The sequence below is a fragment of the Epinephelus moara genome, chromosome 19 (assembly GCF_006386435.1).
Source record: "Epinephelus moara isolate mb chromosome 19, YSFRI_EMoa_1.0, whole genome shotgun sequence".
Lineage (NCBI taxonomy): Eukaryota > Metazoa > Chordata > Actinopteri > Perciformes > Serranidae > Epinephelus > Epinephelus moara.
Genome location: NC_065524.1, coordinates 24,234,597 through 24,253,294, shown reverse-complemented (window position 1 = coordinate 24,253,294; position 18,698 = coordinate 24,234,597). Strand labels below are relative to the sequence as shown.

The window sequence follows — 18,698 nt, the reverse complement described above, 5'->3', positions numbered from 1 at the left end:
AGGCTGAGGGCAGCAGATTCAAACCTGTGGCTGAAAATCAATCATGCCCTTCAGAAGTATGAAAGCGCTCCACACCTTAGACCGTGCTTCAGACAAGGAGGGATGGAATGATAGATGGATGGATAAATAGAAAGAAATAGAGAGAGCTGAGATTGTTTTTTTTTTTAAATGTATGTTTGCAGTGAGGCACGACGACAGTGTGTGGGAGAGCACACTGTGGGGTTTACAGCTAACCCTTTAAATGCCTGGCAATGAGCGCGGATGAGTAGGCTGCGAGGACCTCTATCACTTGTATACACGTCTGGCAAGACAACAGTTGTGAGAAGGCTGCCAATAAAAGAGCTGTATGCTGTGAAAGCATGTCATCTGCCTAATTATGTGAGAATTACTGCCTTGTCTGAATTGGAAATACGGATGGATTTGTTTTCTCTAAAAACGATAAATGCTATTTTTCCTGCAGATGTCAGCGAAGAGTTGATGGAGGGCGTGGAGTTGAGTTTTAATTCCCCTGAAACGAGCTTTTTTTTTTTTTGTGCCTCAAATTTGATGAGTAATTTATTGCTTTTTGATCGGTGGCTAATGGCTGCGGAGTCCTGTGTGGCTGGCATTTCAAGCTACTGGATATGTCTGCTTCAGGTGCTGTGCAGCCATTTGTGCATCAGACCGCTGAGAACATTAAATCAATGGTCACACTGTGGTCGGACATCAGCAGAAAATTTACACAGGCAGTCTCTATGGTCTGTAAACGTCAAGAACCTGCAGGAAAGAGACGTGCTGTATAAAATTCCACAGTCTGAGCTATTACCTCTGACATTCACATTAATGGCCATAGTAACAATGTCTAATGGAGAAAAAGGAAAAAGCTGTGCCAGGGCTGAGAAATGTTGTATCACTATTTCAAAGAAAGGCACCTGTATGAGCGCCGGCTGAAACCAAGAAATGTTTTTCTGAATGTTCACATACGCATGGAGGAGAAAACAGAATGGCTACACAGTAATTTCAGCATACTGTCACTAATTGTGTAATTAGTGGGATGGCAGGCATAATAGTGACAGCATGTCGTTGATTGTAGTAATACTTAGTGTTGACACTGTTTACTATGCTAACAGTATAACTATGAGCATCGCTCAATAACAGGCTGTGGTGCTCTTCTCAGACTGCATATTAATGCGACAGGTATGGCACAACATCTGCTGTCTGTCTGCGACTGCACTGAGTTGAATATCTGCTGTCTGTCTGTGACTGCACTGAGTTAAACATCTGCTGTCTGTCTGCGACTGCACTGAGTTAAATATCTGCTGTCTGTCTGTGACTGCACTGAGTTAAACATCTGCTGTCTGTCTGCGACTGCACTGAGTTAAATATCTGCTGTCTGTCTGCGACTGTACTGAGTTAAACATCTCCTGTCTGTCTGCGACTGCACTGAGTTAAACATCTGCTGTCTGTCTGCAAATGCACGGTTAAATATCTGCTGTCTGTCTGCAACTGCAGGGTTAAATATCTGCTGTCTGTCTGCAAATGCAGAGTTAAATATCTGCTGTCTGCGACTGTACTGAGTTAAATATCTGCTGTCTGCGAATGCAGAGTTAAATATCTGCTGTCTGTCTGCGACTGCACTGAGTTGAATATCTGCTGTCTGTCTGCGACTGCACTGAGTTGAATATCTGCTGTCTGTCTGTGACTGCACTGAGTTAAATAATGGACTGATGGACTTTTATGTGTTGTGCTGTTTCATGTAGTGCATTTGCTGTTCTGTGGTTGTTTTTGGACAACAGATGCAAATTAGCTCATCGCTGACTCTGGTGCAATTACATGACATGACATTTTACCCCCAAATGCTCCCTTTGATCACTAAAAAGACCATCTTTTGAAAATGTTAGAGGTAAAATACATCACCTACCTCTTATGATACACTAAATGGTATTTACTATATATACAGAAACACAGATGCACTGTAAATGTGTTAATATGGACACATACCTCCAGTAGCATGTGTTAAAAAGACAATTAAGCAACAAGTAGATCCGAGCAGTAATCTAACAGTCAACTAGACATTAAGGGTGTTTTCCTGCTTGATCCTTTTCAGCCCTTTCAGCGAACTCAGAGCGGTGACTCAGCATTTTTTACGCATATGTGAACTCTCCAAGAGAACTCAGACCCCTCTGAAGCGAACTGTTCTCAGATCACTTTGGGAGGTGCTCAATTCACTTGACCTGTGCACTGTGAACACAAAGTGCTCCAGCTTCACTTTGCTCTTTCCAATTCTATTTAGCCCTCTAGATCACATGCTGTTGCACTGGGACGCTTGAAAAAACAGACGAAAACCCGTCGGCCTGTAACACTTGCAAAGACGCAGGATGAGGAGTAGTTTGGTCCACTGAAGATACTGCATGTCTCCAGATGTGGAATGGAGAATACATCAAACAGCAACAGCCTACAGCACACAATTTCCTCCAATTTTAAGTTCATCTGAAAGCGAGGGGCACACTGCAGAGCCACGTCAAAGTAAAAACAAAACTAAGTCAACATATATTATACAGAGGCTATAGTGTGAGCAGAAAGAGAAGTCAATTTTGAAATTAACTGGCCATGTGAAAACAAAAATACTTGAGTCCCTTTTCTGTTGGTGCACTTTTGTTGTTTTGTTGGACTGCGTTCCATTTGTTTTAAAAATACGTTGTGTGAAATCACCCTTAGATCAAGTCAGCATGATGGCACACCTACCTCATTACTAAAAATGTTACTCCACCATTTCCATGGCAACATTGTACCTTCCAGAGCTGAACAAAAAACCCAGGAGGCTACAATACTTATTCAAAACTGATTGTTTTGTTGTTGTTTTTGATTCAAATCAACTTTCTTTGATGAATAGCACTTATGGTGCTGTTAAACTGACTCTAGACTGTCCCGTTAGTAGATCTTCCTGCCTCCCTTGTGTGCAGCAAGTTGGAGAGCAAACAGTTTTGTGACCGTATTGAAGTTCTTGACTTTGTAAGGCTGCATGCCAACAAATATAGATGAAAGCATTATTATTTTGTCTGATCAAAACATAGTGTGAATTTTGGACATTATTACATTTATCTTATTTCAATAAATTTTGTCTTTATAGCTTTGTAATGCTCTGGAGGTAATTGCTATAGGAATTGCTTGGATCAAATGAGCTGTGCTGGTGAGTCGATGACACGGCGGTATGTGATAACCCCTCCACGCCACTAGGTGTGCCTGTTTCCTGGCTGTTCTCCTTTGTTACAGGATGCAGATTAAGGCAGAGGGTCATCGTTGACATCATGAGCCACACCTGAGCCTGATGTGCTTCATGATATAAAAGCTCACCACCTTCCAACAGAACGTTCCTCTTCCATTATGGTGCAGCTGCTGTTCTTTTGCTTTGTATGCAGACATTTCCACACACCCATACATGCAGACATGGCTGATTACTGACTTTCACCTTTATTCAGTTATTTATCACTATTTTGTAAACAAATAAGCTTTTAACTCTTTGTAAGCTCGTCTTGTCGCCCATCCTTGTTGCAGCCTAAGAGCTGGGTTGTAACGGTATCTTAAAATTAGCCTACATGTGACGTTTGTGGACGTAGTAGATAAATCTGTCCACGGAATTTTCTTTTTCAGTAGATCTCCTAGTAACAACGAGATTTTGTTTTTATATGCATGATATTAATTTCATTTTGGAAATCCCATGATCTCTACAGTGTATTAACGTTAGCTCACGTTGGCTGGCTGATGCGACAGTGACTATAAATCGTCTCTGTTCTTAGGTCGTAACTAAGGGTCAGCCTGCTTGTTGGGGTAGTAAACTACTGACGTGACTGATTGTTTTCCACTTGTAAGCCAGACTTAATTTATTTCCATTGAAATGGAGACAACACTCAGCGTTGAAAGTGTTTTAGTTTGAGAGAAAATTGAGAGAAAAACTATTATATAATTCCAATATTACATGTGAGGGTGTGCTTCATCCTCGTTATCGCCATGACAGTAATGCTGCATATGTACGCATGACTGAAGTAAAACACACCCTCTCATGTAACATTGCTTTATTGGACTCAAAATGAAGAGCTGTTTGGGCCATAAGAGGTTAATGTGCAGCACTGCATAACTAATGATAATTAAATTACACTGAGCACAAACCTTACTCTATACGGAGATATGCACAAGTGTGAGCACAGGCACACAGAATCACCCACACACAAAGAAATCCAGCCCCTCGCTGAGGAGAAAATGAAGGGCTACAGACTGTACAGTGAGGAGTGAAGCAAAGGGAAGACAAAGTGAGAAAGAAACTGACAGAGAGAGATATAAGCTGAAAGGAAAAACTCTGGGGATGTCGGGGCTTGGGAGGGTGAAAGGAGGAGGAGAGCAAAATGACATACTCAGGAGCGGTGAGGCAAAAGTCTCATGTGATTTAGAGTAGATTTAGGAGGGGAAGTGCTGCGGGGGAGATAAGGAGCACGGAAAACTGCTCAGACCACAGGTTTGCAACACCGGGCCAGAGCAGTAGCCTCGGTACAAGAGGGGGGAATTCACATAGCGGGACTGTGTTAGATAGCAGCTTACCCCTCCTCATCTCCAGCCACGCACACTGGGGAAAATAAATATTCATTCCCTTCCCATGTGCCCAGTGCTAAAGACTTCCCTAAAGGGTTGCGTCCGTGAGCTCCATGTAAATGAGCCCTCGACAGTGGTTTAATGATAGAGCTCCAAAATGGATCCCCCACCTCCACCCACACCCACACACTCTAAAAAACAAAGTCTGTCCAAAACTTTATATCTGTCTTCATGCACATTAGCTATAATTAATTCACATATTCAATTTGAAATAAAAAAGCCATTATAAAAGCCATTAAATAATTACAAAATGAGTTGAAGCTGCATTAAGTGATTTTTGAGTAGGACTTGGTGAAGCTGCATGATTAATCATATTAAAATCACCATTTCCATTCATACATCTACGCAGCCTCATTCATACATGACCGGTCCTGCTGTTCATGGATTGACAGGTAGATCTGCTCTTAATTTCTCCCTTTGCTGCATCAAAAAATGACACGACTAACTGTGCCGAGGCAAGACGAGGCAATGAAAAGGTTTTTTTTTAAACAGGTAGGTATTAAAGCTAAAGTAAGTAACTTTTATGAGAGTAATTTTTTTGTCATATTTGTGGAAAATGTCACTATAATCTGAAAGAAGAACATGAGAGATAATCTTCTTACTGCCTCCAATGGCATTTGGTAAAACCTACCCTGGCGCACTGTAGACAGTCAATCAGAGGTGAGGGGTTTCTAAATGTCAATCATGTCAATCATTATTGTGCGCGGTCTATAGCCCCATTTCCACGGAGCAGTACTGTACAGTTCAGTTTGGTACTTTTTTCCGTTTCCATTGTGAAAAGTTGTGGATGGTACTAACGGAACCGTTCTGTACTGTCCTCATTTTTGGTCTCCCCTCTGTTGGGGTACTGTGGAGAGTTTTATTAGTAGACTGTAACTATAAAATGAGAGGATGTTTTGCTGCCGACTGCCGGCGAATTTTAAGGTGGAACGTTAACTTGTAACATTACTCAATGTATGAGCTGACGACATTAATCAATCAGTGCACCTTAAATTTCGACAACTTTGACCATTGCATTAGTTTCTATTGTTTCTCTTGGATGACATAAACTTTTAGTAATGAGTGGATCTTCAAGTGTTTGAAAATATTATGAATTTCGACTGGATTATCCTAACTTGGAGAAAAAAAAGCATTGTGGAGCGTTGTTCCTGTGGGCTCCGACAACACTAAACCCCTGTGCTTGCCTTAGAAGGACTAAATGCACATAGCTGCTATTTTTAAATATGCCATGGAGACAGACTCTCACTGCAGCCTGTTTATTTTGTTCTGAAAATGTCAGCGCACAACCCCATTCTGTGGACGATAAAGGAGGTGCAAACTTCCCTTTGTGTCACCGGTAATAAGGAAATACATCAGGTGCTTGACAGAGCAGTGAGTGACAACAACCCCTACCACATTTAAGGTGGTGGCCCAATTGTTGAAAAACGCTCGCTGGGAGCCAAAGTGCGCGCTAAAGTGTTCTCCTGGGAGCCAAAATGCGCGCTAAAGTGTTCTCCTGGGAGCCAAAATGCGCGCTAAAGTGTTCTCCTGGGAGCCAAAACGCGCACTAAAGTGCCCTCCTGGGAGCCAAAATGCGTGCTAAAGTGTTCTCCTTGGAGCCAAAACGCATGCTAAAGTGCCCTCCTGGGCGCCAAAACGCTTGCTAAAGTGCCCTTTTGGGAGCCAAAACACCCGCTAAAGTGCCCTCTTGGGAGCCAAAGCGCTCGCTAAAGTGCCCTCTTGGGAGCCAAAACGCACGCTAAAGTGTCCTCCTGGGAGCCAAAACGCATGCTAAGGTGCCCTCCTGGGAGCCAAAATGCGCGCTAAAGTGTTCTCCTGGGAGCCAAAACGCATGCTAAAGTGCCCTCCTGGGCGCCAAAACGCTTGCTAAAGTGCCCTCCTGGGCGCCAAAACGCTTGCTAAAGTGTCCTCCTGGGCGCCAAAACGCTTGCTAAAGTGCCCTCTTTGGAGCCAAAACACCCGCTAAAGTGCCCTCTTGGGAGCCAAAGCGCTCGCTAAAGTGCCCTCTTGGGAGCCAAAACGCATGCTAAGGTGCCCTCCTGGGAGCCAAAACGCATGCTAAAGTGCCCTCCTGGGAGCCAAAACGGCCGCTAAAGTGTCCTCTTGGGAGCCAAAACGCATGCTAAGGTGCCCTCCTGGGCGCCAAAATGCGTGCTAAAGTGCCCTCCTGGGAGCCAAAGCGCGCACTAAAGTGCCCTCCTGGGAGCAAAAACGCCTGCTAAAGTGTCCTCTTGGGAGCCAAAACGCCCGCTAAAGTGTCCTCTTGGGAGCCAAAGCGCTCACAAAAGTGCCCTCTTGGGAGCCAAAACGCACGCAAAAGTGCCCTCTTGGGAGCCAAAACGCGCACTAAAGTGCCCTCCTGGGAGCCAAAACGCATGCTAAAGTGTTCTCCTGGGAGCCAAAACGCATGCTACGGTGCCCTCCTGGGAGCCAAAATGTGCGCTAAAGTGCCCTCTTGGGAGCCAAAGTGCGCGCTAAAGTGCCCTCTTGGGAGCCAAAGCGCTCGCTAACGTGCCCTTTTGGGAGCCAAAACACCCGCTAAAGTGCCCTCTTGGGAGCCAAAACATGCTAAAGTGCCCTCTTTGGAGCCAAAACGCACACTAAAGTGCCCTCTTTGGAGCCAAAATGCACACTAAAATGCCCTCCTGAGAGCCAAAATGCGCGCTAAAGTGCCCTCTTGGGAGCCAAAATGCGTGCTAAAGTGCCCTCTTTGCACCACTGTGTACAGTACCAAACACTATCAACCATCCGTATCAGCATTCTCATTTTACGGCTAAACAGTACACTAAAATTTTTGAAAAAAACTGGCACACAAAACAGGCAATATAGTGACAGAATTTCGATTCATATTTGATCAGCGTTCCCTAGTTTGACAGTTAGACTGTAGTTCAACAATAGCGATTTACATGATTGACAGCAGCATTAAAGACTAAGTTGCTGTGATGCCATTAGAAGTGCTACCAGGCAATAGAAAAGGCAGAGGGATATGATTTTTTTCACAGATGATCCGTCTCATTTAAATATGACAAGAGTTATGTTCTATTAAAGTTACCAACTACAGCTTTACAGCTTTTAAGACGAGATATAAAAGAAACACAAGGTGATGAAAAAACCCCCCACACATAAATAGGATGACAAAATGTGAAACAGAATAAAAGATTTAAAAAAGTTAAATTGAAAAAGCATAATCAAACAGAAGAATAAAAATGATTGTAGAGTGCAAGATATGAATAAATAGCCCCATATTTAAATGGAGTGTCAAACAGACAAAAGTTAAGCCCTATGTTTTCAAAGAACTGAGAGTTTTCTGGCTGTTTGTTCTTGATATATGGTGCATAAAAACTGAACTCTGCTTTTCTGTGTTTTGACTTTGAGGACAGTAAGAAAAGCTGTCCCAGAGCATCTGAGAGGTTGCTCATAAAACTGAAGTGTGGAGGAGTTGACTCAATAAGAACTGCTGCGCTGTTATCTTAGTCTTGCCAAGCTGCAGTTAAAAACATAAACTCAAGGCTTGATTATTAAATCATTGATTTAAAGTGCCTGCCAAACACCTGATGTTCACTTTAGCTAAATTTAGTCTGTTAAGTGTTATTTGCTGATGTAAATTTTTTTGAGACGGGGCTGAAGACGAAGAAGATATTGTGCGACTTTGGTGTTATGAAGCGTTACTTCAGACTCACCAGTACAAATCACACAAGTGTTTCCCACAGAATTATAATCTATGTGTGGCAGTAGCTGACGACGGTAGGGGGCGGGGGAGCTCATCAGATCAGATCGATAGATGAGAGGAGCAGCTGTTAGTGAGTGAAAGCAAACTTAAGACCCAGCACACTTTAAGTTACGTTTCACTGCGCCTGCTGCTCCATCTGCGCTCTCCGTCTGTGGAGCAAATAATAACCGAATGGTTCTGCGGTGAACCTAATGAACGGTCCATCTCCAGAAATAGAAAAAGTGGCGACAGATGTTTTAATCATGGCGGCTTGCCAAAAATAAATGAAACTGTGGGACACCCTGCAAAACGACAATAAGTCACCAGTGTAAAATGTAATTTAATACATAAAAGTATTAAAGTAATGAGTTACTTATTACACTACTTTTGCATTACTTTCACCGAAATGACCTCAGAAGAACTAACAGGCATTTTAAATGGACGAGGGTCATGTTGTTTCACAGATGCTCCAGTTAATTACAGTTCATTTTGAATCCAGTGCTGCTCAGGTCTGACCCAGTCATTCATTCGCATAGAGTAGTTACCTCTTTATATTAAAATCCCCTGCTTATATTAATAATAGCATGATGATATCGAACAATTAAACAGCCTTGGACTTTTAAAATAAATGAAAAGCTTTGAGCACAGGGAGGGTCAGGCAGAGGATCAAGAGGAGACATAGATCAATATTTGTTGGTCTATGATATGAAACACAATGCACAAATGTTGAGGTTAGCACAACAAACAGAATGGCAAGTCAGTCACAATGACAAATGCAGATCAATACACCGGAGCTGGAAGCACCAAATGTGGGTTCCCTGTGTGCCGGTCAGCTACAGCAGCACCACAGAGAGAGTTATGCATAAGATTGAGACGGTGTGCTAGTGTTGCCCTGCAGTTGTACGGGATGTGAATGGAAACACATTCAACATATACTAACATTACCCAGTGTGGTATCATCGAGACAAAGACAAAACAGACTGGAGGCCAGCTCCTTATCTTAGGATGCAAAAGGATAACGGGATACAGTGTAGGTACATGAATGGAAACACACTGGACATGGTAACACACATGATCATCAGCACCCTTCTATAAGATAGCGTATAATGAATGATAACTATAACAACCTTCGGGGATGTTTTTTTTGGTGGCACACGGGCGGAAGTGAAACGGTGTGGATCAGTGTGGATAAATGAAATATGTAAACAATAAACAGTTTATTTCAGGTGCTGACATGTTACGAGACATTGTAAATGTAATAATATTACCCGAAAAGCAAAATATTACTGTAATGCGTTAGCCCAAACACTGTAAGTCACACAGTAACACAAACAAAGTAACATATCGAGGCAGCGGTAGACCAGCAGCTCCTGTGTTGAGCGATGTAAAATTACTGTTTTTGTTAATGGAGTCTGGCTTTGAAGAGAGCATAGTTAAGTCTCCCTTGCAGTTTAGTTCCCCGCTGGAAAGGGATGTCTTTTTGGGAAGTCAAATCATATGGATAAAAGGGATGCGGATCATACTGCACGAGTCGTATGAGAGTTTGCAAACAGATACCTCAATATAGTTTTTGGATACTGAGGTCACCGTGGAGGCAAGCAAGAAAACAAAGTTTTTGTCACGAACGCATCGGTACACGGGGTGAGTAATTGATATACAAATGGTCGTTTGGGGGATGAAGCATTCCTTCAAACTTTAATTTGAATTTTAAACATATCATTTGTATTTCTAAAGAAACAACACAAGGTGTTTTGCAAAACCTTTTGAAAAGTAAGTGGCAACATGCTGCCACAGTAGCAACTACAGCACGAGCCATTTATTTCAGCCAACAATGACTAGGAGCCCCTCATTTCCCTCTGACAGATGGAGGGGACCCACCATAAAGCAGGAGCAGAAATCATTAAGTCAGCCAAGGCCCTGCAGAGTTGTTTTAATTGTGTGCTCTGGAGCTGTAGGCATAGCTTACCTGATTGCTGCCATAACTAACTGCCTTTACAGAGACAGACGAGATCTTCTGTGGACGTTTAGAGAGTGATTTGTGTTCAGAAGGTTCCTCGGGGAGAGGACGATGGGGAGAGATAGAGCGCCGAGCGATGAGGAGACAGTTCATTGCGGAGCGAGCAGATTGGACGCTCTCCGCTGGAGAGAGCCTCGTCCAGCAGGAGAGGCTCAAGCACCTGGCTAATGCTTTCATGGCTCACAATTTACAGCAGGCCTGCCACTGCTTCTGGTTGGCACTGTCAATGTGACACCCTACAGAGGTCTGCGCCTATGGTCCCGACCTTCTGTGTGTGTGTCAGACAGAGCACTCATTCAAAGCGTTAATCAATGGCCTTTCAACGGCTTATGCTGCTGCGCCTGTGTATCAATCACTGAATAAAGCGCAGCAGCGGGAGAACGTGAACACACACACAAAGTGCTGGATTACAAAAGATTCACATTCACACATACACATTCATCTGTACTGGGATATACAAATGTACCCACACAAACAGACACACAGGAACACATTCACAAAAAGGTAGCGAGATGGGCAGAAAGGCGTACCTGTGCACAAACAAAGACACACACACACACACACACACACACACACGTCAGCTGATGTGTTGACAGGTTGGGCAGGATTTACATGCCCTGTCTTATGCATAAAGGCATATCAAATTCTGTTACTGAAGATAGTCTGCCAACACTCCCTACTTTGACTGACATACAAGTTAGTAAATCAATCCACTTAAAACAGGCTTTACTTAAAGCTCCCAGATACTGCATTGTGCCAGGCAACTTTGCCATCAGACCCTAAAGCTTCACAGTCTGGATATAATCTCCTGAACACTGCAGACAGGTACCTGCTGCAGCCCGACAAAACAGACAGCAACTGTTAATGCTAGCACTCGGAGATTTTTCAAAGCAGCTTCAGCTGGAGTGTTAATAATCCATGTTTATTTTTAATTATAAATTACCTCTTGGCCTCCTCCTGAGCCCCATCGGTACAGACGGACTCCACCCAGCCCGTGCCCAGTGCAGCCGTATATATCACGTGTGTAGCAGCCAGTCACCTCGGTCCACTATAGATTATGTTCTCTCATCTCTGCCAGTTTAACAGTCTAAACGCTTAATCTTGTCAAAGGAGACTCCCAATAAACTCAAAGGGAAGCCCGGCGTTACCCGCTGAGAGAAACAAATGTGGTTTACGGCAGTGATGATCAGCAGCATCTACCCCGAAGCTTTAATGCATATTTATACGCAAAACTCATTAATCAGTCATGCATGGAAGAGACGGCGTGATAAAGACACAGACAAAGAATCAAAAGTGGGGCCACGATAATCTGCAAAAAGCTATTGTTACTGCAAAATAATAACTGTACGCAGAATAGTTCACAATAGAATATACAATATACCTAGTCATCAAATATTAATCAAAGTATGACAGAAGCTGGCAGGAAGGTGTGACCACAGATGCAAATGTGTGTCAAGGTTTTTTTAAGATACTTTGTCCACCCTCTCCAGCCTCTCACTGTCTCTCCCTGTCGGCCGCTACAGCCTAAGCTGCTCTTTGATGTGTGAATTTACAGGCAGAGGCAGCTGCATCCAGTGTGTCAAGGAGACGTACCTGTATTCTTCCTGGGTGAAAATTGGGATGCGAGAAGGCTGAAGAACGGTGATCTCCACCATGGTGCTGTTAGTCTTCACCGGCTCCCCGTCATCGAAGGCAATCACGAACAACTGCAGCGGGCAGGAGAGCACATATAAGCAATGCACACATTTAAATGCAAGCACAAAATCTTTATTATTATTATTATTTTCTTACCACACTACTACTCCCTACACAAATAATTCCCTTTCTGAGGTTGCCAGGCATTTTTCTGTAGACATGTTCAGCATCCTAATAAAGACAGACTGGCAAAATAGGATCTGGCGAGCATCCTGCAAAGCTCCCAGAGAGCGAGTATGAATGTATTGATCTACTTTCATAGACTGTGGAGAATGGAGCCTGGGGGAAGCGAGGGGGAGTGGGGCAGCAGAGAGGGAGAGATAGGCAGAAAGAGAATAAACACAGACAAATGTTTAAAGAAACTGAGAAAGAAAAACAGAGGAGGGGAAAAAAGACACAGAGGATAGAGGAAAGGCAAGACAACATCCACATCAGGACCCACTATGTCGAACACCTGGTCTAGTGTTCACAGCCACAGATACACCTATGTAAGACCACCTTAAGATGGTAAAAAAACCTTTATGTGAGCACTGGGGAGGGAATTTGTTTAATCGATAAGGAAACTCAATAACAGTGGTCACAGACACGAGAGAAGCAATGACATGATCCTTGAGACAATTTAGTAATAATGCCCGAAAAATGTTCTTCGATTTTAAAGTCAATATGCACATTTCTGACCTGCTGGACCTCACTGCAAATTAAAGCACACTAAAACACACAAGGCAGAGCACTAAACATCATCTATGAGAAGCAGATAGCATCCATGCAGTGTAGAGGAACTGTCTTGTATTTGTGATAGAGGTTGAGAGCTTAATGATGATCAGGATTATGAGGCATGGAATTAAACTTGCCGATGCCAGCATCATGATTATAATCATCATTGTTGGCTAAACACTTGCTTTTTTATTAAAATCTAGCAAGATTAAAGGCCCAGTGTGTAGGGTCATGGGAGGATGCGAATGCAATGTTACATCAATTGGCCAAAGGGGGGCGCTATAGCAACCGATTGAAATTGCAAACTTTGAATGGGCATATCTCATGCCCCGTATGTCGTAGAGACATGAAACTTTGCACAGAGATGCCTCTCCTCATGAGGAACAAATTTGCCTCAAGAACCCATAACTTCCGCTTATATAGATTTTCCGCCATTTTGAATTTTTTGAAAAACACTTCAAATGGATCTCTTCCTAGGAAGTTTGAGCGATCTGCATGAAACTGGGTGAACATAATCTAGGGACCAATATCTAAAGTTCCCTCTTGGCAAAAGTTGGAAAACTTACTAAAACTGAGCTTCTATAAGGCAATGAATATTGCGGAGGGCGTGGCTCATCACATAAAGGTGTATAACATCTCAAGGGTTTCACCCATCACCACGCAACTTTGTAGGCATATGACCACACATAATCTGAGGGGACCCCTCCATTATTGACCCCATCAAACAAAATGGGGGCGCTAGAGAGCTCATTTCTTATCTAGGCCTAACCGCCATATGGATTTTTACTAAACTTGGTAGATATGTAGAACAGGACGCCTCAAGGTGACTGGAGAAATTTAACTCTAATTGGCAACTGGGTGGCGCTATAACAACAGAAAAATGCTTCAAAATGGCTAAAATGCGACCGATCGCTGTGGCTCCCCCTGTGGACCAATGTTTTGTTTTTTTTCTAATTTTTGGTATGACTAAGTCATGGTATGGTATGTTGTACATAATCACGGTAACTGTCAGTGTGTCATTCTGTCAGTCAGTCATTCTGTCTGTCCCACGTTTTTATACTCACTGACGTGGTCAATCTATGTGAAACTGCACATAGGCATTGAGGATTGGCATAGGTAGAAGGTGACAAAGCTACTTTTTTGACAATGGTACTACTGTACTTTCAATAAAGCAATCGTACTATCAAATTCACAAAAACTCTGTCTGAATACATTGCTCTTCTTAATGGGTTCAGTTGACTATTTAATCTGCAATTTCCTATGACCTATATCTCAAACACACACCATGTGAAACTGTACGTGGGCAACTGAGCACTCAATGGGTATGGACTAGTTTATACCTACATAGGAGCAGGTCCTCTTCAGCAGAGTCTGCCATGTTGTTCTGTATAGTAGCCCAGGATGGACAAACCAAATACTGGCTCTAGATAGGGCCATTTGTGTTTTCATTTTTTTTGCAACTACTTACAATGTGCTGTTCTGCAATGTACTAAAAACCTGCCAGTTCACACCAATGCAACCAGATGACACGGTGTATCATCTCTATGCAACAACTCTCTGTACTTCCGTTTTGCAGCTTTTTGAGCTTATTTTGTGGCTGAATATAAATTGTAGCTTCTTAAAATATGAATGAGGATAGTGATAGTGAGATACTGGCAGTTGCAATGGTAGAGCTTGGTAGGGTCGGAGCATGTGTGGCAGCAAGCGAACATGGTGTCTGCGGTCATTTTAACTTAAACAGTGGACCTCACTACAAGCCGATTGGACGTAGAGCCAGGTGACAGGTCTGCAACGTTCTAAAAAGATTTTGTCTTGTCACAAATCTTGTCCTGAACTGAGCTTAAGTTAAGTGCAACCTCACTCTTTGATGCCACTAAATCCTACACACTGGCATTAGTTGATTGGCATCGACTGTTTTATTCATGCAGCAATCACTGGCTGTTTCACTAGCTGTGTGGCTATGGGCTGACTACTAATGTCCATTTGTAATTATGCAGGTGTACAGTGAGGACATTGTAACCTGACACCTGCTGCTATCATGCTGCTGATACGCTGTTTGCTGCCACAGCTTCGACCACCACACCCATCTCTTCCTTATCTATATGCTTTATTTTTGCTATTGATACTGATAGTATTAATCTCATGGTCATATGTGCATGTCTTTATTAAGAAGGATTAGCTTGGATTTCTTTACACCTCTTTTCCACCAAATTAGCTTGGATTTTTGAACTGGTTTTGTCACAATTCTTGAAAACATGGTGCTATCTAGTGCAGTGGTTCCCAACTGGTCCAGCCACAGGGTCCAGATTTCTCCTTAGTCATTAGTTAAAGGTCGACACAGTTTAATATGTTCAGCGTCATACTTGCGTTTGTCACTGTAATCACCGGCACTCACCTTAAAGGTGACACTGGGCTCCTCATTGAGGTTGACCTTAGTGATGACTCTTCCAGTTTCTTCTTCCACATCAAAGATACTCCCACTGTACGGTGACCTGTCCTGGTCCACTCTGTAGCGGACAAAACTGGCCGGAGTGCCCTGGAGGAAGGACGAAGAAGAACATGTACACATAAATCCACTTATCTGGATTCCACGTTTTGAATTTTCCAATGAAGCCTGGAGATGGAGAGACTGTGTCAAAGTTAAAAGGTTTGTAAAATGTATTCAAGCTATAAGGATGAGGCAGCATTGTTTGCTTTAGATACAACGCTATTGTTGTTACATTTTATTTCCTCCGAGCTGAGGTTGTTTAAGTGAGAAAAGTTACTCTCCTCTCTGTGTAACCTGAAAAATTACCCTAATGTCTCACTCTTCTCTCTCCTCATCAAGCAGCCTAATGTAAACTCACTGCTATTCATTGATTCAGGCCTCTTCCCTTTCATTTGGAATAAAAAACCATTAAACCCATCCCTCCAGTCTCCAGAGTAACACACTTACATTCATTAGCGAGCGCCCGGACTTAAATGTGACCCTTTGATTAAGATTAATCACGGTTCCTGATTACTAATCATCTGTATAGCTTATCTTATTCCAGTTTCATCCCTTTGGACCTAAAATTCAGTCTGATTTTTAATAAGCTTTTTTGAAGCTCTGCTCTCCTGCCTGAACTGATTTTGCTCCCCAGGGATGGGGGTAAAAACCCGGGGCTAGAGAGAGAGGTAAATCCTGTAGTAGCAGCGGATCCCTTGGGAGGCTTACTCACACAAATGTGTCTCTAAGAGGTTACAAAACTATCTGAGTGAATTCACTAAGGGGATTCTTGGAAAAAAAAGGGGCCTCATCTCTAAAAGCTCTTCAACTTGTTTTCCAACATGAAATGGAAAAGATGTCAGGACAGGGCCATTAATAAAAAAAAACACCTCTCACAGAAGAATCTAATACAGTGGCTTCACTAGCGAGAGCTCTACAGTGATGCTAGCACAGAAACTTAAAAGTACTTTGCTCAAGGCTAAACATACAATGGAGTCAACTTAGTAGCTGCAGCCAACCTCTAGCTCTTGTTCTTCCCATTTGTATCGTTAGTTTGCCTTTTAAAACCCACATGTCTGACTTAGCTGGAGACCATCAGGACCCTGCGAAAGCAAACCAACGATAAGACAATTTCCTGAACTCATAAGAATACAATTCAAATATATGTCTTGTATTTTCCTGAGCAGGCTGCACTGTTTCAAAGCGAGATTTGTTTCCAAAGTACGTTTTCGTGCCACAACTCACAGTGTCTCCGGAACGATGATTGAAAATGTACTGCATGCACTGTGCTTACAGTAACATCTCAGTCTGTCTCTGTCTACAGACTTTTCAGAAGTACAACAGCTTTTCTCGTCTGGCATCCGACTCACAGATCATGAATGTTTCATGTCCGACGTGAGAGTGAACTCACTGTGTCATTAACATTGCAGATGAGCTTAAAAAAAAATGTAGACATATAGTACTATCTAAATCAAAATAATGCTTCCTTATTGCAACACATAGCTTTTTTTTGTTGTTGTTGTTGTTTTGCTTGTATTTCTTTTTATAACAATCCAATTCTCTTTAGCACAGAAAAGGCAGTTCATGAATTAAAGAGCTAGTCAGGAAGCACTGGAAAGCACTGAATGATGCTTAAGAGACACGCTACACGAAAGCAAGGCTCGAGCTGAGAGTGTAAAAAGGCAAAGCTGACACATTAATGGTGCAGAAACACTTGGAGTCTTATCAATCTTCATTTTGATGAACAATAAAATGAACTCGATGAGGCTCATTTGTTCTTACTTGAATATACAAGTTTAAGTACAACACAAATCTGATATCAGAGAAGCCTTCGAGACAACACGTGTGCATGGACAGACATAAAGTACAGAACAATGGCTTCAGCCGTGTCCCACGTTATTCAGATCCTCATATCATCACGTCCCAACAGTTTGATAAAGTGTGCCTGAGCCTGTTTACACCTGATATCATCCTGTGTCCTGGGTAATCTGATCACGTTGACAGCTCCATGTCTGTCTGTCCACACCTGGCATCAGAATGCATCTTGAGTGACCACATGTGATCTGATCTCACTTCCCCACTCTATGAGGAAATAAACATGAGAATCATTTCTATTTGCAAAAACCAAATGTGTTGTTGTTTTCAACCAGCGGGGGGGTTTGTCTTGCTGCAGGCACACTTAGAGTCTTTATTTAAAATGAGTATAATCTTATTTAATTGTAGGGCTGCACACAGTGTATTGACAGCTCCTTTCTCCATCTCTCTTGGTTTATCATGAGACAAGCGCCACCAAGAGTTTACCACTACAGGAGGGTAAGATCCATGCTGGGGACAGCTGGTAAGAGTACACCCAGTTGTGCACACACACACAGTGGCAAGACTAAAGCAGGATTTATGCTTGTGGTCAGCTCTGTCTAGAGCCTACGCCGAAGCCAATGCACGTGGCTTACGCCATTGTGAGCATTTATACTTGTGGGGTGGTGTGTCTATATCACTCTGCAGTTACACCTCGAAAACACTAGTTGACGGTTGAGTTTCTGTGAAGTGCTGTAAAGTTTAGTTGAGTCAAAACATGACTTAATAGCAACAATTTCAACCACAAGTACACAAATCAGCTTCACTATAACTCGCAGCATTCACAGACAAAGCACTTGTCTTATGCTGGACACATTTTCCCCACAAATACAACATGCTAATGTTTTTAGCACAAGCCTATGGCATTTTACATTGTATGAATTAGCCTAGCAGCTAGCTGACTTTTCCTCTACTCATATGAAGCTAGGGACAAAAGGAACATTTGACAAGGGTAACGTTACAAAATTCGGCTCCATTACAACTCACAAGGTTCACCAACAAAGCAACTGCTTTACAAAAACACACTTTCGAAACAAAGATAACATGCTAACGTTATTAGCACAAGCCTATGGCATTTTACATTGTATAATGAGCGGAGATTTCCTCTACTCATATGAAGTCAGGATAAATCACACACAAGACTTAAAATGCTATTTTGTGGAGGCTTTACTGTCTTCACAATTTATTGTTTGTTATATGTGAAATTAAAGTATATTAAAGCTTTGTTTCCACTGAGGGAAATGGTTTCAGCTTACAAAAATAGACAGGAGGTCTGCGTCGCCGCGACATGTGGTTGCATTTCTTGGAAGGTGCACATCAGGTTACGCTGTAGGTACGGCATCGATTTGATGCGGAAGTATAAATCCTGCATAACTGTTAGCACCACACAGCTAACATTACCTGATGTTTATTGGCGCATTTGATGACAAGTTTGACAAAGTTTGTTATGGAGTTCCGCAAGGTTCTGTGCTCGGACCAATCCTATTTACTCTATATATGCTTCCTTTAGGCAACATCATTAGAAATCACTCTATAAATTTCCATTGTTATGCGGATGATACACAGTTGTATTTATCGATGAAGCCAGAAGAAAGTAATCAATTAACTAAACTCCATAA

General features: G+C 42.5%; 1 protein-coding gene across 1 annotated transcript in view; it reads right to left on the bottom strand.

Annotated features, from left to right (window-relative positions):
• The window catches only part of LOC126407096 (protocadherin-15-like), a 329,125-nt gene that overhangs the window by 69,280 nt on the left and 241,147 nt on the right, over positions 1–18,698 (bottom strand). Inside the window, exons 24-25 of the mRNA XM_050071779.1 lie at positions 15,154–15,294; positions 11,943–12,055 (exon numbers count right to left, since the gene is read on the bottom strand). Of these exons, the coding sequence (XP_049927736.1) occupies positions 11,943–12,055; positions 15,154–15,294 (254 nt within the window). The remainder of the gene's footprint in view (positions 1–11,942; positions 12,056–15,153; positions 15,295–18,698) is intronic.